Here is a 25,213-nt window from a genome sequence, read left to right as displayed (position 1 = left end):
CAATGTGTAGCTCAGCTCAGAAACTGAGGTGGGATAGCTAAATTATCTTAAAGAGAAATTCTTTCGATGTAAAAGAGTTTAATTTAGGACTAGGTTTAAAACTGCCTCTATTAAGTCACATAGTGTGTTTTAGGCCCCTCCCCAAAAAATCACAAATCAAGGTCATTGATGAGTGGGTTTCTTCAGTTCTGTTTACTGAACTACTTTGGCCATGTCCTGAGGATGTGCAGGGAAGCAAAGCATCTCAGAAACCTCAGCAAGCCCACGTGCAAGCAGGAGGACCAGTGGGCTGCTGGAAACATGGTGTGTGACCAGTTCCTCTGCACCAGAATCCAGCCCATGTTGTGTCAGGGAGCCTTGCACCATGGCTTTGGGGCAGCTGTCTTCTATGGAGGTGAGGCCACCCGAGCAAAGTGTCTGCAAGCTGCCAAAAAAAGGCACGCACCATAACAATATCAATGTGGTATAGTGTCACCATCATAAGGTATGAGGTAGAGCTCTGATTTATCACAGTGCTGCAGGTTTTTAATTAAAAAAACAAAAATCCTGAGTTATGTTCAAGTGTATAAAAACAGAAGACAGGAAGTTCTGACAATTAAAGATTATATGTCTTATAACACAAACAGGAAAAAAAGTTAATTGAATGAAGCACATTCAAAATTTGCCTTTGTTTTATGAGACACAGACAGCTTTGGAGAGGAGAAAAACAGCTGTGAAAAACTGCCACTTTATAAATTTCAGTAGGACAGGAGATGGTGCACAGGGGCATTTTGGCCAATAGCCTCATGACAAACTCAGGGCCAGAAAGTGTAATTTTCAAGGCATTCACAAAGCAGATAAATCATCATGTTTTTATTTTTCTTGCAAAATATGCATGCAAGATCACATCCCTATTATCTCAGCAGGGATTAAAGTTTCTAGCCTTTGTGACAGAAAAAGGGCAGCACCCCCAGATGCTTCAGTTTTGCCCTGAAATTCTTCAATGTTGTAAAGCCAAGCATCAGGCACCTTGAATCTAATTTTGAGTCTATTGTTACGTGGTGTTGATACAACTGCAGCACTCTTAGTAAACCTTAACTATAGAGGCTTGTGTCTGCTTCCCCTGCAATTCCACTACAGAAGTCAGCTTCAAAATAAAAGTTCTGTTTTAAAGCACTGTTGATAGTAATATCTTAGTTCTTATTGATTTGTGATGACAGAGTCTTCTCTGGTGAAGCATAAGAGAATATAAGAACCCTAAAGTGAGAACAAAAAAAAAAAATATATAATTTTCCACTATCAGCTTGTATTTCCTTACAGAAATCAAGAAGATAGCAAAAATATGGTGAGAAATGGAAAAAACAAAACTGTAAGTAACATGGACACTGACCAAACCTTTAGGTGTCTTCTGAAGGACCATGGAAACAGGATTCAGAATCAGAAAACAGCTGCACTGAAAGCAAATGCAGAGAGCCCAGCAACTGCAAATCTCTGTCACAGGAGGCAGATGCCTGTAAAATGCTTATTGTCACATTGTTAAAGTATGACAGAGAAATGGGGCTGAACTGTTCAATACAAAACTCAAATTCCAGCTGATGCACATTGTAGCGAGCAGCACATTGTGAAGGCTGCACTGTTTTTTCACAGTCTCAAACATAATGGGCCTGCTGCAGCATAACAGCATCTTTTGAGCAAAAATACTGCTTTGTGTTTCGGCTTCATCCTGCAGCAAATCTCCCACATAGGAGGGATTACGTCGGCCAATACCCTGCACACAGCGCGATGCCATAATCCCCTCAGCAGGGATTAGGACAGGCGCAGAGGGGCCATTCCACCCAAATAACTCACTCAGGGCAGCAAACAGCCCAATGTGCTTCCTCACAAGATCCCACTTCACCCTACAGTGATTTTTAGAGATGTCTTCCTGCGAAGATCTAAACCAACATGCCATTCAGCTAATTGCTGGTGGTGACAATGGGCCTTACGTTTACCTCCTGCATGATATCGATTTGAAAAAAGGTCGTAGTATTTCTAAAAATTACCAAATAATTTGAGCAGATTTAAAACTTGTTACAGGAGTGCTGAGATGAAGAAAAGCTGGAGGAAAGGAAGGAGAGCAGCAGAGAGGGAGCGCGATGCTGTGTGTGCCAGCAGCAGGGGAAAGTCTCCTCATTTCGAATCATAGAACAGTTTGGGTTGGAAGGGCCCTTCAAAGCTCATCTGGTCCAACCCCCCTGTCATGAGCAGGGACATCTTCACCCAGATCAGGTTGCTCAGAGCCCCATCCAGCCTGGCCTGGGATGTCACCAGGAATGGGGCATCCACCACCTCTCTGGGCAACCTGGGCCAGTGTTTCACCACCCTCATTGTAAAAAATTTCTTCCTCATGTCTAGCCTGAATCTCCCCTCATTTATTTTAAAACCATCACCCCTTGTCCTACCGTAACAGGCCCTGCTAAAAAGTCTGTCCCCATCTTTCTCATAGTCCCTTTTTAAGCACTGAAAGGCCACAACAAGGTCTCCCCGGAGCCTTCTGTTCCCCAGGCTGAACAACCCCAGCTCTCTCAGCCTTTATCTTGGGTTTTATATTCTAGTAGGAAGCCAAACTCAAATCCAGGCATTATAGTAAATCCAAACTGTACACATCTTTTCTTTCCATCACCCACACAATTTTTTTCATGGCATTTGTGAGCTTAAGTGTGAAACCAAACGAAAAGAAATTCTGATGTACTAAATCTCTCTGGAAGCTGAAATCTCTTTCCTGTAGGAAGCTGTATCGATACAGTACAATCACACACAGATCCATGGCCATGTCTCTAGTGTCTTCCTTGCTGGAGTTTAATGTAAAAAAATTCTTCTTCATGTCTATCCTGAATCTCCCCTCTTAGTTTAAAACCATCACCCCTTGTCCTGTTGTAACAGGCCCTGCTAGAAGTCTGTCCACATCTTTCTCATAGGCCCCTTTTAAGTACTGAAAGGCCACAACAAGGTCTCACTGTAGCCTTCTTTTCTCCAGGCTGAACAACGCCAACCCTCTCAGCCTAAGCGCTGCCTTCAGACCTTCTCTAAAGACCTCTTTCTCATCCCCTCTTCCCTGTGCTGGTGTAAAAGATGGGTACAAATGGCAGCAAGCATCTGCTTTTAAGGAGCATATAGGTTGCTGAGGGACTAACAGTGTCAGGGCACCTGATTAATTTGGGAAGGGCTTGGTGTTCGCCGGGGGAGGTGGGTGATGCACAGGGGACCACCTTGGCGCTGTGCATCCAAATAATCCTGGAACCTTCTTAATTCTGAGCAATGCTAGGAGACAGCCGAGACAACATGAAGTTGTGAGCTTTTTAAAAAATTGTATTTAAAATTTGTATTTAAAATTTTTATTTTAAAAATACAAATAATATTTACTCCAACAAAATAGAAAGCCTTCTCTACTATTTTTTTTGAGCAGGGTTTGACCCTAGTTTGACTTAGTAATCCCTTGAATAAAAAATATTGCAAACACGTGACAGAACTGCCTCATCAGGAGGTGAAGCCAAGGAGCTGAAGCATGCAAAGAAAGTGGGGTTGTCAAAAACCAGACATCACGAAACATTATTTTGGCAGAGGAAAACTCCTACACATGTTCTGAGCACCCTCTCAAAGGTAATGAGTACCTAAAATCAGAGATGAGTACTTTGCACAAGCATGCTTTTGTGTTTCCAAATGCTGATTTGAAGCTTCAGCCTTATGAGCCACTCACAGCAAAAACTGGTGAGGTCTCCTCCTTCCAGTGCTCAGCCACTGTCCAAATCAAATCTCAGAAAAGCACAGTAATGCAGTGTACAAAGCCATTATTCTGCCTGGTTTATGATCTCCGACATCTGATATTGTCTTTCTAGTATTTGTTTCTCAACCCTGAACCTTACAGTGAGCCTTCCTCCCCCTCTCTGGCATTGTGAATCTGGTCTCTCCTGGAGTATGGAAAAAGTGCATGGAGAAAATGGAAATACACAGAAAAGCCTAAAATTATTCATTCTGAATGGGCCCAGTGGGATCAATGAAGTTTAGGTGCTGATACTATTGCATTCTTCTCTTTTTCCTTTTTTTGCAAAATGAACAGCAAATCTGAAGGTTCATTATACTTAATTGCTTTTCATTTGGCTGGACCAGTACTCAACATCAGAATGCAAAATTAATGTTATTAAACTTGTCCCAATCAGCTTACTGACTAGTATGGCATTATAATAATTCTTTTTTTCAAAAATGTAAAAGATAAGGTATTTTGCAAAATATTACACAATTATTTACAAAATTTTACAAAATAATAAACAACAATAAACTATTTCATAAAACAAAGATAAATTATTTTACAAAATAAAACCAGTGTTTTATTTTTATACATTTTGAAATTAATTTATTTGCAGCCTTCTGTGTCTGATGTTCATAAATACCTATACCTTTGGTCAGAAAATGATACATGACACCAACCCTGTAATATATTTTAATGACAGCATTATTGTCTCTAGTATGACAGTATCAGAAATAAAAAGCAGAGAACATGACAGAGAACATGACAAAGACCAAAATCATGGTCCCTTCCCAATGAGCTTAGAATGTAATTGGTCACTAATTTGTTCAAGCAGAGCAGGGTGGCTGGTCGCACGCTGACGTTTTGGAGTCGGATTTGATGCTCCCCTGTGGTTGGCCCTGGTGGAAGGTCCTTCCTCAGGTTGCATAGCCACTGGTTCAGCATGCCTGCAGTTGATCTTGCGAGATGCTGTCGATCCATCCATGAAACCACAAACAGCCATTTCTGTGCTGTATGGTGAGCGCCCGTCTGCCAGCACCATCCCAGCACATTTCACCTCATGTTCCGCCCACGTGAGCTCCTTCAGGATGCAGCTTTGCTGGGGACTCACCTGTCCCGTGCACCCTCTGGCCAGGTCCATCATGCTGCAGAGCGATGCTGATGAGGACACCTCGCCCCTGCAGTGGTCCCCAACTGCGAAGGGAGCCCAGTGGGATGGAAAGAAGCCCTCCAAGCAGCTTCAACTCACTTTGGCATAGATGTCTAAAACAGATCAGAAGAAGAGAGTTTGAGAAATGCTGTTTCCTCTGCTGGGGGTGGGAAGGCTAACCGCTGGTAATATGATGGGTAAGGAGAGCCTTGGTAGCCACACAGCACCCATAAAGGCTGCCAGAGAACCCACCTCAGGAAATCACAGCTCTGGAGATCTTTGAGAGGGTTGCTTTATCACCTAAAAATTTTTGTACTCTCCAGGTCATATTTTGTTATACAAAATAAATTAATTTTGTGATTAGTTTAGCATAACAGATCTGATGCCTTCTGGTTTAGGAACAGGTTTTTCTACCCAATTGTAACCGTGAAACTAAATTAAGGAAGAGTAGTACAAAAAAAATATGGTTACAAAAGACACCTGCATCTGAGATGGTCATTTTAGGCTCCTTTTATAGTCACTGGGTAGAAACAGGCTATGATTCATCTCATCCTAAAAATAACCGGCTAGAGAGGCACGGCCAAATTATGCTAAAGGATGATAAATACCCATTCTTCGTACATATTTTTTGTGCAGCATAGACAAAACACAGCATTCGTTGTATGTGCAATACAGTAATGCTTTTCAAGAGTTACAGGAAAGGGAGTCTCCCCCAGATTAACACAGCTATTTTCATTTTTTGCGGTTAGAGGAATGTAGACTGGACCTTTTCATAATGTCATTGTCTAAAACAAGAGAGTGAATTAGGAGTCTCATTTTTCTATACAAACACTATTCTAGTTCATATTGGTTTTGCTTTATCTGTCTGGATCTGGCTTCTGCTGTAGCAGGAAGAAGCAGGGGAGCAGAACTGGCTCTGCTGTCACATTCTGCTGATACACCTGAGTCCTGATTTCTTTCTCCCATCTGGACTTTCACACTCTAACTATAGAAAGGGGACACTAAATAAACAATGCACAAGAAGAACACCAAAACCCAGCTTTACCTTGGTCTTCACTGAAAGCTTTAATGTCCCAAAGCCAAGAGAGTGTGAAAGCAGTGACATGAAAGAGGCACTACAACCAATGTTCAGTACATGATGCTTCAGCTAAACCAGCAAGATCAAAGAGGGGAAATCAATAAAGAGAGGGGAGAGGCCAAAATCTCTTCCCCTGCCTGTCCTCAGCTACATACAGACATTAATTACTACTTGCAAGATGCCTAGCTGTTATACCCTCCCTTCTGCACTTGCAAAAGCCTGCTGAACCTGAATCATAGAATCATAGAGCAGTTTGGGTGGGAAGGGACCTTCAAAGCTCACCTCGTCCAACCCCCCTGCCATGAGCAGGGACATCTTCACCCAGTTCAGGTTGCTCAGAGCCCTGTCCAGCCTGGCCTGGGATGTTTCCAGGGATGGGGCATCCACCACCTCTCCAGGCAACCTGGGCCAGGGTTTCGCCACTCTCAGTGTAAAAAATTTCTTCCTTATTTCTAGCCCAGATCTCCCCTCATTTAGTTTAAAACCATTACCCCTTGTCCTGTCATAAATCCCTTACCCAATCCCATTCACTCCTCATACCCGCGATATCATGGGCTTCATTATGAGTAGCAATTTTAGGACTCTGCTACCTGCAGCCTGGTGACTGTGCCTCCACAGGGTCCTACAGATACACTTGTAGGCACACAAGACACCGGCTGAACCACAGGAATGTACATCATTGTGCTGTATGAAACCCCAGGTCCCACACTCCGTACTAACAGTGGGCATGTTAGGGGACTGAGTTTGAGCTGTTTTCTGCTGAATCTGAAAGGCCTGAAATCTGAGATCGAGTTTTCCTGGCAAGGTTACGGCAGGGAACGTGGTCTTGCAGCAGCTCTGGCAGCAGAGTGGATTTTACAGTCAGTTGTTTCCTCACCTCCTGAAACCAAATTGACTCAAATCTGATAACATCCACAGCCTGTTGCCATGCTCATCTCTGGTTTTGGACTTTTAAGGACAACTAAACAAGCTGAGCTTAGGAATGAAAGTCTGCTGCTAATATGACATTTTCTGTCTTATTTTAGGTTTCAGGAAGTCTGGATGGCTTCTTGTTTGACACATGCAATCATTATGTTGTTAACACAGGTGAGAGGCAGCCCTAGATGAGTCCTTCGTTCTTTTTATAACTCTTAACACAAATAACATAAAGGGCTTCAAATTACAACGTATGAGCTATGCCGTTAGAGAACTGATAAGCAAGTTAAGTGCAGTTATTGATGCCCACAAAGCAAATGAGCCATATTGCTTGGCTTTTAATAGGAACCATTCAGTGTTCAAGAGTATGCACACTCCAGCTGTCCTCGTCGGTGTGAAACTGAGAAGAAAAGCAATTCTGCTGCTAATCCGCAAGCAAAATAAGGTGTTTTTCAAACACAGGAAATCAATATTTCTGTGTTTCTACCCACAAACATACACCCTCTTTAGAGTAAAACACTCATGCAGTTAACTGCATGTATGGTTGTCTCCATTTAAGAGCTTGGCACTTTAATTACATCAAAAATATTGGAGGGTAGATGAAGATTTGGCTCCCCAAACCCCCAAAACAGTTGTCAGATCTTTTGATCTCAGTCTCTTTGGGCATGTTCTAAGGAAAACAAGTCGTCAGTGAACAGAAATCTGATTATTTGCTCCCTGTCTAAGCCAAGGAAGGGCAGTGGAACAAAGAATCCAGTGTTCAGGTGAGTCCTGGCCTTGGGTGAAAGCCACCTGGCAATGCCTTGGTGCAGCAAGAACTGAGATAACCTCCCTCATTTCTCAAAAGCAACCAGAAGTAAAAGTGACAATTATATCCATGTACCTGACTGATGGGGCTCAGCTGCCACTTGTAATATAAGTACATAACAAAACAGAAGTATTATGATAGCCTGACCTGTTCCTGGAGAAAGAAGAGGATTTGGTGTACCCAGGCATTTTTCCAAACGTGCCTTTTTCTGTGTGGGCTTTGTCTCACTTATCTGTGCTTATCTTACATTAGGACTGGGTCACAGTAACAGGAGGTGATACATACCCAGGCCAGAAAACTGCTCTCAAATAAGGCAAATGGTATGAAAACTGAGCCAACTGATATCTAGGGTGGTCTCTAAACTTTTCCCAAGGTGAACCCATGGGTCTGAATTTCACTTCTGTAATTGAGTTTCACCTATGTCTTTGTCCCCTCTGTTCTAAGAGACACTGACCATTTCAAGTCATGGATAAAATCCAAGATGCCGATTTTAATTCAAAATGTCCAGAATGGTCTTTGAAACCTGGTATGGCCTAACAAAAAGTCTGTGATTCTTCTTGATCAATGCTGTCTTATTTAAAATTGGTAGCAGCTTTTGAGTTAGAAGCCCACTCCTATAAAATAATGACATTGCCAGCAGTGAGTTTCATTAGCGAGTACATGTACTACTCTTCAGGGAACTTCTATCTCCAAAGATGGGCTGAGGATTAGGGGAAATTGTTCTTTTACTTTATAGGTTAAGTTTCTTCTGTTCACTTTAACCCACTATTTTGAGGTTTTACTCTTCATGGGGGAGCAAATTAATTTCCTACTAAACTTCAAAGATATTAGGGAGCACCATCTTCAGACATGAAGGAAATCACTTCATTTTACATGAAACATGTAGTATCCTGGCCCAGGATGGGTGGTGCTGGCTGCCACCAGCACCAAGCCGCTCACTGCATTGCTATTCGCTCCAAGAGGCAACAGTCCGATCCAGCATCTTCTCTACCCCATGGCCCTGGAGACTGTACGTGCTTCACTGTGTGAGACACAATCACATTCTCCATTGCCACAGCGTGTCCCCAGGGTGGCAAACAAAATGTAGCAGACGATGGGTAGAGCATCAGGTCATTGAAAATCTTGGTGTGTCCCCTGAAAAACAGAACATGATGAGACATGACCAGCTGATACCTCTCCTTTATACAGGGTGTATCTAAGTGATGAAGAACAGAAACCTGTCTTCTGCTCTGGGGCTATGGGCTTCTTTGCTTCACTAGTTTGAAGGAAAATTCCCTGAATTTTGCTAAGAATCTATGCTGAAATATATCACTCATGTTAAGAATCAGCTTGAGGTATTGAAGAAAAGCTGCCTTTTATGGGCAGGACAAAGCTTATTTTACAGTCTAGAATCCCACCACCTTGTATGCATTATGTTAAGCACTTTGACTGCATTTTTTGTCTGATTCAAAGTTTACCTAAAATACCTTGCCACATGTCCCTTGCAGGACATTCCACCAGAAAACAGCAGAGCAAGTGGTTTTACTGTTTTTTATTCTGCACTACCTGTTTCTCGATACAGCCAAGGTTCTTGTGTTGCACACCCTCCAAAATGCAATCCAGGAGGTCATGTTCACTGCAGACAAAGGCACACAACAAAGTATTATTTCCTGCAGACCTTGTTCTGTTTGTGCTGTAGCTTGTGTGATTGCAAAGATCAAAGAGATGCAAAGCACAGGAGTATATAAACATATTACTAAATTAATACAGTGTAAACAGTGCACATGGAAAGAACAGTGTGACCTTATTTCACTTTTTGCTACTTTCAGAACAAACGCCACACCAGTGCCGTCACTCTGGTTGGTATTGCAGCAGTCCTATTGTTGTGTCCCCCACAATAACTTCTGTGGCCACATAGGCAAATACAGCCATTACATGTAGGGTGATACACCAAGGAAGTCTCTGCAGGGATTTCCCTTGTGCTTTAGGTGGAGAGAGGTGGAGAGACTTAGGTGGACAGGCACCTTTAACTGAACCAGGTCGATCTTACAAGGAAGTGCTGGCATGAGGGAAATGTTCTCATCTCCATTGTGCCACCAGGTTCCCCTCAAAAGCAAGATGCAGGGGATGGGGATGAGAATGGGGATGAGGATCAGGATGGGGATGGGGATGAGGATGAGCATGGTAGCATGCACTGTGCTGCCGAGGGAGAAGTAACAACTCCTGCCAGATCCTCAGCTTAGCAAGGATGCATGTGACATCCTGGCAGAGGTAGCAGATCCAGGCTTCTTTCATACAGCACTCTTTTCTGTTTGACTACCATGCAGTCCTGCAGGCCCTAGCACCAGCTCCTTCATACCATCGCTGTAGCTTTTTCTTTGTAGATCTCAAAGCAGTTTATAAATGGGGAAAAATATCTCACAATCCTCCTAGGAAAAAGGGTTAATATTAGGTCCCTTTACAGAGCGCTTCTTTGTGGCTTCTTGTGAGGGGAAAATAAGAACAAGGAAAGGTCTGGGCAGGTCCTGTCTTACTCCACTGTGGTGTTCCTGGGGGAAGGAGCCAGCTTTCCCAAACCCACCAGCACCCAATCACCATTAATTACTACCATTTCTGAGCCCATATAAGAACTGATAATGAGATGCATCTATCGATTTCTAGTACGGTTTGGTGTGAAGGACAGTCATGAACATGCACATGGATCTGCAGCATAAGGCTCCCTCCCCACATGCTGGGTCACTGACTGAAGGAGGAGGTTAAGTGCAGGGAGGGTATCTATCCCAGAAACCAGCACTGCCATCTCCAGGAAAGTCAGACAAGAATGACTTCCAATGAGTTAGAAATATGTAAGACTTCTGAAAAATATTAAATCTACTTGTGCATCCTGGACTATTCCTTACGAGACTCTCCATGCAGTTAGCTTGCCTTCAGCGCTGCTGCTTCTATGCTTTTTGTGACTTGAACAAATATGCTGCCTTAACACTTTAAAGAATGTTTTAAACTAATAGGCACTTGACTCGCATTCTACCTCAATATGGCTTGGGATTTCTAGGTTACTAGCTAACGATGAGGCACTTTTCACACAAATCATGGTGAATCTGTATCCCACTTGACACTTAAACAAAAGTCCTAGTTCCAAGCGCTTTCTCCAGCAGAGCAAAAGGACAAAAAAGGACTGCCTTATATAAATTGCAGAGACCAGTTGGAGAGCTGTTATCATAAGATAAGGGCAGAAGAAAAAGCTCGTAACTGTCAATGATAGAGGATCACACCTGGGTCCTGTGACTTCCCAAGGAGCTTGTCACACCCAGGGAGGCAGCAAACAGATCTGCCTTGTTGCACTGGGAAGGGCAGGAGACACAGATTAAACTCTTTCCACTCCATTGGGCATCTGGAATAACTCCAAGGATCAAATTAAGTAGTTTAAAGAAGATGGTGTCCCCTTCTGCACCAGCTGTGTGTAGATAGCATGTCCCTATACCTTCATAGCTCAAAGAAAATTAATTCCTGTTAATATCAACAACGAGCGCACAGCATAAGTTACCTTTTCAGGAGAAAATGAAATATATAGGGTGGATGTCAAGAGGATGGGACTAGATGCTTTTCAGTGGTGCCCGACAATAGGATGAGGGGCAACCGGCACAGACTGAAGCACAGGAGGTTCTATCTGAATATGAGGAGAAACTTTTTTACTTTGAGGGTGCCAGAGCCCTGGAACAGGCTGCCCAGAGAGGTTGTGGAGTCTCCTTCTCTGGAGACATTCAAACCCACCTGGACACATTCCTGTGTGATCTGCTCTGGTTAACCTGCTTTAGCAGGTGGGTGGGACAAGAGGTCCCATCCAACCCCAACCATTCTGTGATTCTGCATCTAGAATATGGTCCTAAGAGTCAGGAAAGACGCCGTGGCTGGTCACAGGACTTTGAAACCACTCAGATACCTCTCTCATGTTTTACATCAGACTTTGTGGAGGATGAAGCAAAAAAAAATTTGGTGACATTTTCACCAGTCTTATACATTCTTTTAGTTTAATGCTAATGCTGAGTTCTCATCACATAAAACAAGTAACCTGAGATGTAATTGAATTTATTTCCTTTTAGGGGAATGGAGAAATACCTGTAATATCAGATGATTGACAGCCCTGGAAATTAAATAAAGTAGACTGCCTTGCTGACGTTTCTTATCCTGCTCAGGTAAAACCAGACAGGTGAGATGCCACTGAAACAAATGCATACTTTTTCTTTGGTCAAGCAGTAGCACTCCAGAGGATCAATACAAAAGGTTTTAATGTACTGTGAACACCATGAGAAAGAAGAGGAACCCAGGAGGCACAATGTGCTCAGAGCCTGCAGTGAGGACAAAGCCGGTGTTCGTTGCGGTGAGGTCTTGGGCCCAGTTCAGGCTCCAAAGAACCAAGCAGATACTTTTTGTTCTGTTACGGACCTGTCAGTTACCCAGGCGTATTCCTTCAGCATTTAGAAGCAGACAGGTATCTCTAGATTGCAAGTCCAAGGGAGGACTTCAGTCTTCCTAATAACACCCTGGTGAATGGCGTAGGGATGCACAGAGACACGACTCAAAGTAGGTCCTTCCAATCTAAATATAGATTCCTATAGACATCCAAAGAAAGTTTAATTGCAGTATAAAGTGAAATGCCCGAGTTCTTCTGGATCCAAGTCTTAATGGTATGACAGTCTGCTTCACCTGTGGGATCTCAGATGCTGAAGCACCTTGCATCAAACTCACGCATTTGTAAACCACAGAAATTATATCTTTGTTGCTCTTTCGTGACAACCTTCAAACTAAAGCCTGAATTTAGGCTGTAGGGAATCAACATGTGCAGCCATATGACACATTAAAGCTTTCAATAAATAAGCACTAGTTAAGATCTCCGGCTTCACCCGAAGAGCAGCAAAAATGAGCTTGCAAGCACAAGACTTCATAACCTCCACTTCACCAGGGATGAATCTGCCATCCAGCCTAAAAAGTGATGACCAGCCATGGGTAACCACAGGGTGGTGATGAAATTCATTGCCCACTTCTCGCTTGTATTCTGTCAGGCAAGCCTTGCCTTAGCATATGGGCTTTCATTCAGTCTGTCTTGAAGATGAAAGGGTCAGATTTAAACTTCTAAGCAGCAGTGAAAGTAGAATGACCTGAACACCAGACATAATGTTCTCAGCTCCAAAGTTGCCTTTTATTTATGTAACTTTAGATAAACCTTTTGAAGTCATCTTCTTCATGCTTAGGTTTTAACTTAAGGGTTATGAAGGAACAATTTAATCTGAACTGATGAAATCTGTTTTATTTCTTCGCTCATTTGTACATATTTTTGCGGCAGCCTTAAAGTTGCTAGACCATGCCAGATATGCAAAAGCAGCAGAGCATGGTACACCAGTGCAGTGATTGTGCCCTCCCACCACAGTCTAAAACACTGATTCCGATCTAGGGAAGAGAGATGGACATGACACATAGAAAAGTTTATCTGTCTTTAAAAGTGTTGCTCAAATCTCCAGTTCCCTAGAATATAGTGTGGTCTAGACTGATAACAATCGGCCATCAGATATCAGAGCTGATGACACCCTATATATTCCAAAATCACTTACAAAATCCATGGGATCAGTGTATGTTGACAGAACAATACAAGCAACCTGTGGCTGATCAATATCCCAAGCAGACAGATTTTTTTTTGGCAGCCTGCACATATTCCAGCAGTTAACATCAGGAAAAAAAGCAAAATACTTTCTCTTCAGACAATATAATCCTTTGCATTCTTAAAGCAGCTTTTGTAAAATAAATGAGGTCATTCATGAGCAAGCAAACAGGAGATGGCCTAAATGACAGAGGGTGTATCTACAGATACCTGCGCTAATTTGTGGTTTTGGCTTGTGGGCTTGATGAAGTATGTGGGGCTGAGATATGATCTGCCATTGTACTTACTGCGTTTCTGTGCAGAGGCAGCGTAGCCACAAGTAACACTGCCCATGGATTTGGACAAGGGACAAGATGCAGGTGCACAGGGATGCCTGGGAGGAGCAGACATCTCACAGAGCTGAATGGTGCGGTCGGGTCTGTCTCTACATCCCCTGGGTAGATGTAAGGACAGGATCTGAGCTGCCAGTGTTCCCACACAGAGCTTGCTGCCCCCTCCAGGCCCTACGTGTCTGCTAGAGGAAAGCAGGTGGCCTCAAGGGCAGGTTGGAACAGCCCAGATCCCCTGGCAGTTAAGCAGGATAAAGCAGGTGAACAAGTCATGGGAAGAGGCGCAAGATGGGGGAGTGCTCTGAGGCAGTCTAGGATCAAACCTAAATTTGGGGAGAAGCAGGGGTTCAGAAAACAAAAATGGAGATTTCTCCACTCCCATTTCTGCTACTGTCACAGGGAACATTATAGTGCAAAGACGGAGAGTTTCTTCAATTTGCCACTTATGGACACTTGCCTTCTAGAAGCTCTTCTGTTCTTTGACTGTCATTAGCTTTGGTTAAGGCAAGGAGCTACATCATTCAGTTCTCCATCATGCTCTCCTTCTCTTCCCAGCCACTTGCTAACTCCTCAGCCTGGCTATCCACAATCCCAAAAGGCCACCACAATAGAAAATCACACACATACCCTGTTGTTTCATGACACTATTTTTCTGTTGAGTATCATAACCCTCCAGACCAGACTAACCTGCCCACACGGCTGAGCTGGTGAGCAACCATTGAGAGGGAAATGAGAGCAAGATTGTCCACAGCACAAATATAACAGGTAAGTGCACAGGGAAGCACATCAATCAGTAGAGCAACAGGAACAGGGAAAACATTTAAAACTGTAAAAAATCTGTCCAAGTACCTAAACAGTCTATCTAGCTGTCCCACAGCCAGCAGACACAGTTTAAAGAGTCCATAGCTCAGCCAGCTGGAGAGGCAAGACAGATGTGGAGAGCTTGTGGATTTGTAAGACCCTCTGCTTTACAAAAAGGTTGGTTGCAATCACTTCGGCCCTCGAAATGATGCTGAGAAGAGGATTTTCCCCACAAAGCATCACAAGTCAGTAATCAGTGTGAGGAAAGTGGCCTGTGTCTTTGTGCCTCAAGCATCTACAAAGGGGTTGAACAAGATTGATCTTTCTTCTGAAACACTGGAGATGAACCATAACTTGTTTTTCAGTGCCCTGGTGGTCCTACTGATGGTAGCCAACCTAGGGGCTAAATGGATCACCTATCCTGCTTGTATGCTCAGGGTGAAATGACTCCCAGATGTGAGATCAAAAAGAAAACCCTCCAGTCCCTGCCCTGGTCAGGTCACCAGGGCTGCTCGTCAGCCTCCCAGGCCCCGGCAAGGTTTTCGTCTAACAGATTTCCTTTACTGCTTTCATGATGTCCTTGCTTTCTCCTGCTCTCATCTAGTTGCTGCACATGGGAAAAAGCTTACGGGACTTTTCCAGCTTGCTTCTGTGGGTTTTAGGCATGGGAACATTCTGAGGCTATGGAAAAGTCTGTACCTCTGACCAAAAGGGTCTCTTTGCTTGTTTATTGTGAAGTTCCTTGCATTCTTCAAATGTTTTTGACAATGGAGTTCAAAGTACTTCAGTAACTTAAAAAAATTTTCTCTGGTGACATTTGTTTATCTTCTCCATCTCACACATGGAGTCACTCTAGCTGCAGTGCTGGTGCTCTTGGGGGCTTCTCCAGAATGACCTAAGTCAGTGGTCCAGAAGATGCCCCAAGCTTCAGCATCTGCCCATGTACGGTGTGGTCAGAGACATGGACCAGAACCCTCCCATCACTGTCCCACCTGTCCTGGTGCTGTCAGCCAGCACAGAGCAGGCGCAGGTACAGCCCCAAAGCCCCATATGACATTTCTGCAAGGGCTGGGCTGGACTTGTCAGTAAATTGAATGGGGTAAGAAAACAGAGTTTTGGGGTGTGTGTTGGGCTCCAAACCACTCCTGACAAACCAGTTGTTAACGGTATCCCACTATTGCTATTGATCTTCGAGTCCGACTCCTGTCCTTGCATATGACAGCCCCACAGTTCACACCATGAGCTTTCTAATCTCTAACTTTTCTAACTAGTAGAAACAGAAATCACTAAACTGTAATGACAAACTACAATACAACTTCAGAGAAAGAATCTGAAGGGAAAACTAAATACTAAACCCAAAGGAACAATATATCCTATAAACCTAAAGTTATTTCTTTAACATGGCTTTCTGAAGACATAACTAATTGGTACCCAATATTCCAAGAGTGAAATGAAGCACCTCAGGAGGTCAAGGTGGGTGTGCTGGTTTCCATTAGTTGAGATCTTGACCTCGTATTTCTAGTTACGTGTCAAATCCGAAGCAGAAAGACACCTCCTACAAGAGAGGTTACTCACAAAGGCACTGCTCAAACCAATGGAGGCCCAGGAGGTGTCTTTCCCTCTAGGGATAGTACGGGGAATAAAACAAAAGAAACAAAACAGGCCCTTTTTTGTTGCTGTTGGCTTGCGTTTGCTTTTGTTTTGTTCTGGAGGTTTTGGTTGGTTGGTTGGTTTCATTTGTTTGGTGGGGTTTTTTTCATATGAATTGAGGCTCTCCAAGTGAACATTCCAGTTGCTACCGCTGCCCCAGCTAACCTTTCCTTTTCTGGTTTTATTGATGTGAATTGATTCTTTTCTTTTGCTATTGATATGCAACCTGCATCTCACTGTGCTGAGCATGGCCACCTCTCGAGCAGGTTTGACAAGATATAATGGGTGTTTGACTGAATATTCAGTACCAATGTCAAGAATCAAGAAAACAGTCAAATCTTGTAGGATTGTTTTTCCATTAATATGCCTGAAGGTGCTTTATCAGAGCCTGAAAACAGCACAAATTCTGCTCTCATTAACCTAACTCATTTTTTCACAGGGCTGACATAATGAATCTTTGTGTTCATAGCCCATGTCTGTGATTCTACGATTCTGAGATGACACAGCAGTGGCAATCTTCAGGGATACCTGATAAAATAATCTTCACCAATAAATAGCTCACAGTACAAAATCTCAGCCTTAAAATCTGATGAGATGTTTCACTCCAGGTTGGAGTCCTGGATAAAATACTACCACAAAAACATGCTGCTTTATTTTGCCTTCAGCCTCTACTGCTTACTTGCATTTATCCCAGGACTACTGCAAAATCTGACCAAAATTCTCAGCAAACATCCATATATTAACTTGTCTTTTCTCAGCTCTGCTTTTCCTAAGTGAGAAGCCCATCTCTCCAAAGCAAGAAGCCACCAGAGCCACAGGCCTGTGCACATTTCACAAGCAACATGTGAGTGACAGTGAAGAGAAACCAGCATTAAACCCAGCAAAATGTAGGCTTGAGACTGGAGGATAAGAAAAACATTCAGAGCTCTGTCCTAATCTCAGGAGGCCACCCTTATTCAGAAACAGATGTAAGCATGAGCACAAGCATGGCTCTGAATCTGTGTTCCCTGTTTTAACTGGGGCTAGAGTCAACATTTCCAAGAAAATTCTCTTTGTTCACAGTTAAGTATTTAAGCTTTCCTGCAATTGCAAGCCATTCAATTATTTTTTTGATTTCTGTATCATTTTTTTCCATTTTAAATCCAACTTTGCATTTAGGACATTTCTTTTCCTGCATTTCATGTAGCCCTGTTGTGCTTGCTCCAAATAAATCAATCATATTTAGCACAGTAGAAAATTATATGGCAGCATTGCAAACGCACTAAAATGTGTTCACAGTGTGATAATCTACACTTCTTGTTTGTAATCATCTTTCTGCCTTCTGCTCAGAAACAAGATGACCAGTTTCCAGTCATGGGCACTCTCGTGATGGGGATCTCGGAGCCGCAGGTGCCGCGTCTTGGGCATCGCTGCTGTTCTGTTTCTTCCTGCACTTCGCTGCCCCACATCCCAAAAACACAGAGAATCTTCTACTCCTGTGGCAAATTTGAGGATACAAATCCAGAATTGTCTTCCATAATGCACACAACCAACCTGTGGGCTGACTGACTTCAAAAGATGGTTTAATAAATAGAGAGAAGTGCAAGTTTCAAATTTTGGACTATGTTTTGGTAATTATTCACAGAATATTATTAAAATATTGAGTGCTACTGAAATAAAGTCCAATTTTAATTCTGTTTGCAAAACCTGTGCAATTATGTAATTCCAAGGACCTGAAACTGTGTAAGAACATCACTGGTTTAGAGAAATATTTACTCTTTAAATTTTCTAATTAAAAGAGGCTGGTAATTTCAGGCTGCTTCCTGGGCACAGTGGGCACCTCACCGCAGTGGTGCCAAATCCCTGCAGCTCCCAAAATGCTCCTGAAAACCAGGCTTTGTCTTACTCCTCTCAGACATTCTTTGGAGTGAGATCCTCAGGAACACTAGCTCAAGACCATACAGAAAACATCTGCAGGACTTAGAGCAGACAGATACTGTGGCCTCAGTGTTGTTTTTAAGCTGACCACACAGAAGAAAATACAGAATTATACAGATCATAATTGTTAAACAGTTGGTTACAAGCAATACCTGAGTTATTCAAATAATGACATTTTTTTCTGATTAGAAATAGGCTTTTATGTTTGGATCTTGGTTTATCTTTAGTTAAATACCACTTCGATCCACGTTAAGTCATTGTGTTCTCATCAACAGAGTTTAGATTGAACAAGCTTTATGCTTCTACAAAGGACTGTTTACACTCTTAAATCAAATACCATTTTATACGATTGTTGGCTAGAAAGCTGTACAAGTGAGTTTAAAACTAATCAGGCATAAGTCACTTCTTAAGAGTCACCAAACAAGCTTGAACAAACTGTACTAAACATTTGGCAGAAAAATATTTCCACCGGTTTGCACAACCCAGACTTCAACCGTGTCTGGAAAAAATAGCAAAACCACCTCCCGTCTGGGGCACAAGTAAACAAGCAGTAAAGTTAAGCTCTACTTTAAAAAGTTAAATGTGATGGTGATAACAACATCCACCACCTGAGGGGAGGGAAAATGAGGGCAGTAGCATTTTCCCCATCCATCACCTTTTGTAACAAAGTGTGGTGGATTCATTTTTTCAAGGATAATTGCAATTTATAATTGCTTAGTGTTGTTTTCAGGTAGGAAATCTGAATCTCTCACATTGGTGTTAGATGATCCACACATTAAAAGACACATAGCTTTTATTATTTCTTTCAAGAAATAAAGAGCACTGTGATGTCAACTTTCACCCTCAGTCTCCCTGAGTCCTGGTAATCCTCTGCCTATTTATTTCAGTTAGTTAACTGGGATGAATGGAGTTAAGCATTTACAGGTTATTTTAATAACTGGTTTTGCACAATGTAAACTAATGGAGAGATGTTTTGTAGCATTTTGCTGACAATTAAACCAAGAAAAAGTAGTTACCCCTCTGCAAGAAAGAGTCTTAGAAGTTATGGAGACTAATGAATGCAGTCCTACAAGATCAGAACAGATTAAGGCCAGGCTGGAAGTTTCAGAAATGGTGAAATTTCTCAGTTCTACGCACCAGGCAGTCCAGAAGACGAGCGAAGAGAGAGGCAAGTAATCATCTGTGCTGCAGTCTGTGGTAACAAACGCTGAGGGAAAGAGCTTTGGGCTCCTTGTCTTTTGTTGCTCAGTTGCAGACAATGATGAACAAGCATGAAAAAAGCTGCAGCTAAAAATGGAGCCATAGCACTACCTGCCCAATATCAAAATAAACACAATCTCCCTTTCATTTTTAAATTTAAGGGAGGGAAAAATTGCAACCACATCCAAATTCTCTGTAGGTCAAGAGAAAGTTTGGGTTTTGGTTTTATTTGAAATGATGTATTTTCAGCAGACACCCAACTTCAATAAATGCTCTTTTTCATGAGGAAAATAACTCAGCACAGCCTCTCCTATGAAAACATTTTTCTCTTGGCACAAGCAGGTTTCGTTCCTAACCTCAGATGGTCTGACCACTTTCAGAACAATCAGCCACTTCTATCGATTAAACAAACAGGAACATAAATTAATTATCTTTAAAAAGCAGTTTTCTACAGCTTTCATAACACAGAAGATGAAATGAAAAATAGGGTCATTTTGTGCTACTTCCTTTAATTTTATTGTCAATCTAAATATTATAATTAATACAATTAAAGTTACTTCATTCTATGAAGATTAAGAGGCTTTACAGTATAAAATTCCCTGAGGTACAATCTGTAACTTAAAGAATCACATAATTCTCTATTCCATTTATACCATAATCAAAAAATATTATTACTTCTCCTTATAAAAACCAGAAGATAATGATCTTCCTTTCCCTCCACCCCAATTTTTTTTAAGGCATGGAATAAAACACTTTTTCAAAATGTATTTAAAAATACTTTTCTACTTAAAACAGAAAATAAATTTGCTCAATTTTTACAAGTAGATTTTACACATCACCTGCAATCTGTTGTGGAGTCTGGTACCTGATCTACGATCTAATTTGCACAGACAAGTTTTTCATTCATCGTTGAACTTGCCATCTGCAAATCGAATTACAAAAGACAGTTACAATTAGCTTATAATGGTGCACTGATTATTAGCCTGTGGAGTGGATGAGCCAAAAACCAAAGTAGATGTCATGTTACTGACTTCAGCAGCTGTAGATTGGGCTGAATTTCCTCCCAAATCCAAAGGGAAAAGTGTGTAATGTTCACATAAGAACTATGAAACTAGAAGAGGCTTCTTTTTTCTCCCAAAGCCAGCGCTCTGCAATAATGATTACAAGACTGCAGTTTTCATCAAACAACTCTTTAAAATACTCAAAGCATAACTTACAAATAAAGCACAACTGTATCACGAATGGGTGATTTATGTCCTATTCAAACATGATGCTTTAATTAATGCATAGTTCTCTTCTGAGTTTTACAGAACTCTAGCTTATCAAAGATTTCAACTGTTTTTCTTAGAGACGCTGAGGGAAAAAAGTATCGGTTGTAATCTTTGGATATTCCCATGCTCCCATAGTCTGATCTCTTGCCTGTGCCACCACTAATGATCACCCAGGATGGTGTGCCTGGAAACTTCCAGAAAATGCTAAAAAATGTAGAAGGACTGAAGAAAAAATGCATTAGTTTCAGCAGACTGATAAAAAGTAATGCAATCTTAAATATCAGTTTTTAAAGATTGCTCATTGCTTTTAGGAATAGGGGTTTATATAGATTTATGTGAACTGTGATAAAAACTAAACAGAAAAAGGGCAAATCAAAGGGAAACAGTCTGCTTTTCTGACACTTTGCTATTAATACTATACTTAAATTCAATTTTTAAAATTATCAAAGCCCATTTTATGGGAGCAGTAGCCACTGGCAGAGAAACAGATGAGCATGCAATGAGGAACATGCTTTTGCTTTAAACAATCACTTAAGACCTGCTCAAGTGAAAATGCAGCATTAGGGACCATCCCTACTATATTCTGTACAGCCTTGACTCTCCTTTTGCCATGAAATTTTGACAGCAGCTCTGGCGTTAGCAACAGAAATGAAGTACCTTTAGCTGTCTTTCATTGTGCAAAAGCAGAAGGGAATAAATGTAGCAGCCAGTACGATATGACCTGGTAAATTTGTGAACATCGTTAATGAACTTCATTATTACAGATTTTCTTCAGTAATCTTAAGTTCCATGCTTACCTAATCATGATGATCACCTAACTTAAAATAAATTACTGCAGGCTGTCACTCATAGATCTAAAGAGCACCTGCCCAACGTCCCTTATTGCTCAAGTCAAATTCAATCCTATTCTAGCCCAAATACAGCTCCTACTGCCAGTAAACTCACCTGTTCTGACGCCCAGCTTTTATTTGCAACGGACTTTCTTCTTTCCCCACCTGTTCTGTGCCCATGTTCTTATTCCATGTGAATTCTCTGCATATTTCTATGGATTATTCAGCCCCTTAAACAGGAGCTGGATGAATCCCTTCATCATTTGTGCAGGACCTTTGTGGGTTATTGTTTCTTGCCATCAAATCTCAGAGTCGCGAAGGGCAGGGAGGCCTCAGCTTCATGAGGACAAGTAATTGCAATTGAAGTTTCTAGATTTCCTGGTGCAAGATTACGAGTAACCAAAAAGTAACCACCCGCTGACTACTAGGAAGATCTTACTCCAGCCAAACAGCAGAATGAAAGGGAATAACTATCTTAAAAGTTCCCGGTAGGCACCGTGAGAATGAAGTTTTATCTTAGGAACCAATTTATTGATTAAAAAACCAAGCTTAAAAATAACCTCAAAACCAAAAGGAAAACTAAAAAATCCCTTTTCATATCCTTTCCTCACACAATCTGTGTTTTACCAACAGTCTGAACCTTATTCTCTGCAGTAATTTGCTTTTTGAAAGGCAGTGGTTTGGGACTTGAGTTTATGTGGGAGGGGTTTTTTGGTAGTTTTATTTTACAAACAGTAAAGCCCTGTTCTGAGTAGTCTGGCACCCAGCAGAATTGTTTTAAAAGTGTGCCATAAACCAAACCAATCGCTACACAACAGGACAGTCTAATGATACTAGAGAAATAAGTTAGCCTTTCTGTATACATATTCAATATAGTAATAAAAACCCTGTAGTTCTGAGCCTTTCCCTGCTTTTTCCTGTATGGTAGTAATTTTGCAGAGAAAAACACAGAGACTCCTGTAAACATTTTCTAATTCCTGAATAAGGGAAGGGTGGAAATGCTATGACTTTTTTCCCTGTAATCTGTCTTTTCCTGTACTTAAAGCTTTTCTTCACTTTTGTACAGGATAAAGGTGCCTATGGTTCTGGTAGGCAGTGGAATAAACACTCTGCATCATCTGAGCTGTTTGTTCCACTCGGCTCCAGTCTCTTCCGTACACATTTCCTAAAGGGAATTACTATTCTGCTCCAAGAATTATTAGTAGGCTGCTGCAATTTCAAACATTGCTAAAAAGTGCCACTGCATCATTACATTCTTATGTTCAACACTTACAGCTCAGAATTTGCCTGCAAGTAGCTTTCACACATAATAATAATCACTGTTAAAAATATAAGCTTTAGTCTTCAGCATACAGAAAACCAGCACAGATCATGTATCCCCTGTAAGGAGAAGAAAGTTTCACGGTCCAGGAAGCTGTCATAGCTGACAAAATTGGTTTCAGCTGTTTGGCTGAAGAACTTGACATTGGATTTTATGCCGAGCTATGCACATCTGTAAAGGTTTCAGAGCTGCACAACCTCTGGAAATTTAACTTCGTTGTTGAAGAATCACCTTGCCTGATGTTCCTTTGTACTTCCATAATTCTGCAGTTTAATAAAAATCTTACTTTCATAGGTTTTTCACAGTTTGTTTACCTGTACCTGTATACTTCTCTCGCTGACGACAGCCTTCTGCGTACCCCCTCGCTAACGACCTCTGCGAGACCCAGTCCCCCCTCTGCCTCGGCACCATCCACTGCTGGACGGGCTGGCCAGGAAGCCTCACCCCCAGGAACATCAGCTTTCAAACCAGCTGGCCAGGTTTTGTACAGTCTTGATCTGATTCCCGGCTGCCCGCACGGCCTCGCAAACCTTGCAGAAATGCTCGTCCCAGAACGAGGTGATGTGGACCTCATACTTCTTCCTCCAGGCAAAATACTTCTTGTAGTTGGCTTTGCTTTTATCAAGGAATTTCAGGTAGATGGCCAGCAGCCGGGGGCTGGGGAAGTCATCGACGTGGATGAAGGAGTCGGGGGGGATGAAGCGCTCGTAGTTGGCCCTGTCAGGGCCGAGGACGATGGGCACGGCACTGGCGGCGAAGGCGTTTCTCCAGAGCTTCTCGGTGATGTAGTCGGTGTGCTGGGAGTTCTCGAAGGCCAGGTAGAACTTGTAGGCTGAGACGGTCTCCACCACATTGCCCTTGGGCAGCGCCAGCCCCCGTGCCCCATACACGTCGATGGCAATGTGCTCCTTCAGCTGGCGGTAGTAGCGCACCCGGGCGTGCTCCTCGTTCCAGTTACTGATGACCCAGGCCACCAGCCGTGTCTTGCGGGGGAGGACGAAGGGCCGGGGCGCCGGTAGGGCGTAGAGGTACCCGTAGGGCACGAAGATGTCGGAGTCCCGCCGGTATGACATGGTCCAGTTGAAGATGCTGGCGAGTGCCCACAGGTCGGGCGAGTGCGAGGGCGACTCGAAGTTCATCCACACCCAGAGCTGCCGCGGGGGCCGCGGCGGGGGCGGCTGGGGCAGCTCCTGGTCGTGCAGCACCAGGTCGCGGTGGTGGAAAAGCACCGCCTGCGCCTCGCCGTACAGGCTGCGGTTGGAGCTGAGGCGGCAGCCCGTGATGTTGTAGCGCCGCCGGCAGTCGGCCGTGCCCCGCGGGCGGCCGAAGGGCTCCCACCACAGCAGCACGTTCACCTCGCCGCTTCCCGCCGCGGCCCGCGGCTCCGCCGCCGGCTCGGGCAGCCCGGCGTAGAGGGCGAGGGCGGCGGCGGCGCCCAGCAGCCCGGCCGCCAGCGCCCAGCGCCGCCAGCGCAGCCGCCGGCAGCCCCGCCGCGGGCAGCCGGGCCGCCCGGCGGGGCAGCGCCGCGGGGCCGGCTCCATCCAGGCCGCCCGCTGCCGCCGCTCTGCCCTTGGCGGCCGCCGCGGGGCAGCCGCGGGGCCGGGGCCGGCCAGCTCATGCTGCGGCTGGGGCTGCGGCCGCCGCCGCCTCTCAGCCCCCACGCCCTGCCCCGGCGGCGGGGAGGTGCCGGTGCCACCGCCCCTCCCGGCCATGCCCGGTCCGTCCTCCCCGGGCGGCCGGCGGCGCCACCGCCTCCCGGCCCCGCGGCCGCCCGCCCACCGCCGCGGCCCGGCCCTGGCTGCCGCCCGCCCCCCCCCCGCGCTGGGCCGCGGGGACAGCGGCGCTCAGGCTCCCGGCGGGGCTCCGGGGTCTCGTCCCTTCCCCTCCGTGCGGCAGGTGCCGCGATGGCAGCCCCGCGGCTCGCCGAGGTGGCCGCGGCAGGTGCAGGCGGTGGCAGCTCTTGCTGCCCGGACCGCTCGGTTGCTCATCCCCTGCTCGGGGCCGCAAAGGGAATTTGTGTCTCGGCATTCGGGGAGGGCTTCCCTGCCCCAAGCCCAGACCCGGGCACAACCAGGGAGGGGTGCGGTGATGGCTGGCAGGGAGCTTCGGGGTACCCGCACCCTGGGACGGCAGGTGGGAGCACGGGCCAGAGGACCCGTGTGTACCCCATGAAGGCAAACGCAGTCTCCTCTCTCCGTGCCATCTCGCCCAGGAGACAGCAGGACTGCTCCGCTGCTTCCCATGCGCCTTCTCACTTGTGTCTCCCAGTCCGCACCTGAAATAGCGAGAGATTTTAAACTCCTGCAAAAGTTTTTCACCGCACCAGCTGAGCTACGGTTTACATGGAGCACCGGGAGCCCTTGCAGAGATACTGTGGAAGCGGCAGGGGATTTTCTTTTGAAACAGTTGCAATTTAGAGAGTGAAGTTGAGACAAGCTTTGAATAAACCACTTATTTAAGAAAAAAGAAGTTAGAGCAGCCACAGTAGCTTTGAATGCCTGTCAAATTCAACCAGTTTCAAGCACCTCTAAAAGGATGAACAATTTGA

At 44.0% G+C, this 25,213-nt stretch overlaps 1 protein-coding gene across 1 annotated transcript; it reads right to left on the bottom strand.

Moving 5' to 3' along the window:
• Positions 1 to 19,732: 19,732 nt before the first annotated feature.
• On the bottom strand, positions 19,733 to 24,427 carry FUT4 (fucosyltransferase 4). The gene has a single exon (XM_005505397.3). It carries the CDS (start codon positions 24,375 to 24,377, stop codon positions 23,121 to 23,123), a length of 1,257 nt encoding a protein of 418 aa, XP_005505454.2. The 5' UTR covers positions 24,378 to 24,427; the 3' UTR covers positions 19,733 to 23,120.
• Between the last annotated feature and the right edge of the window lie 786 nt (positions 24,428 to 25,213).

Source organism: Columba livia, chromosome 1 (genome assembly GCF_036013475.1).
Source record: "Columba livia isolate bColLiv1 breed racing homer chromosome 1, bColLiv1.pat.W.v2, whole genome shotgun sequence".
In the NCBI taxonomy this organism is placed as follows: domain Eukaryota; kingdom Metazoa; phylum Chordata; class Aves; order Columbiformes; family Columbidae; genus Columba; species Columba livia.
The sequence above is the reverse complement of the archived record's forward strand: the minus strand, read 5'-3'. Positions and strand labels throughout refer to the sequence as shown.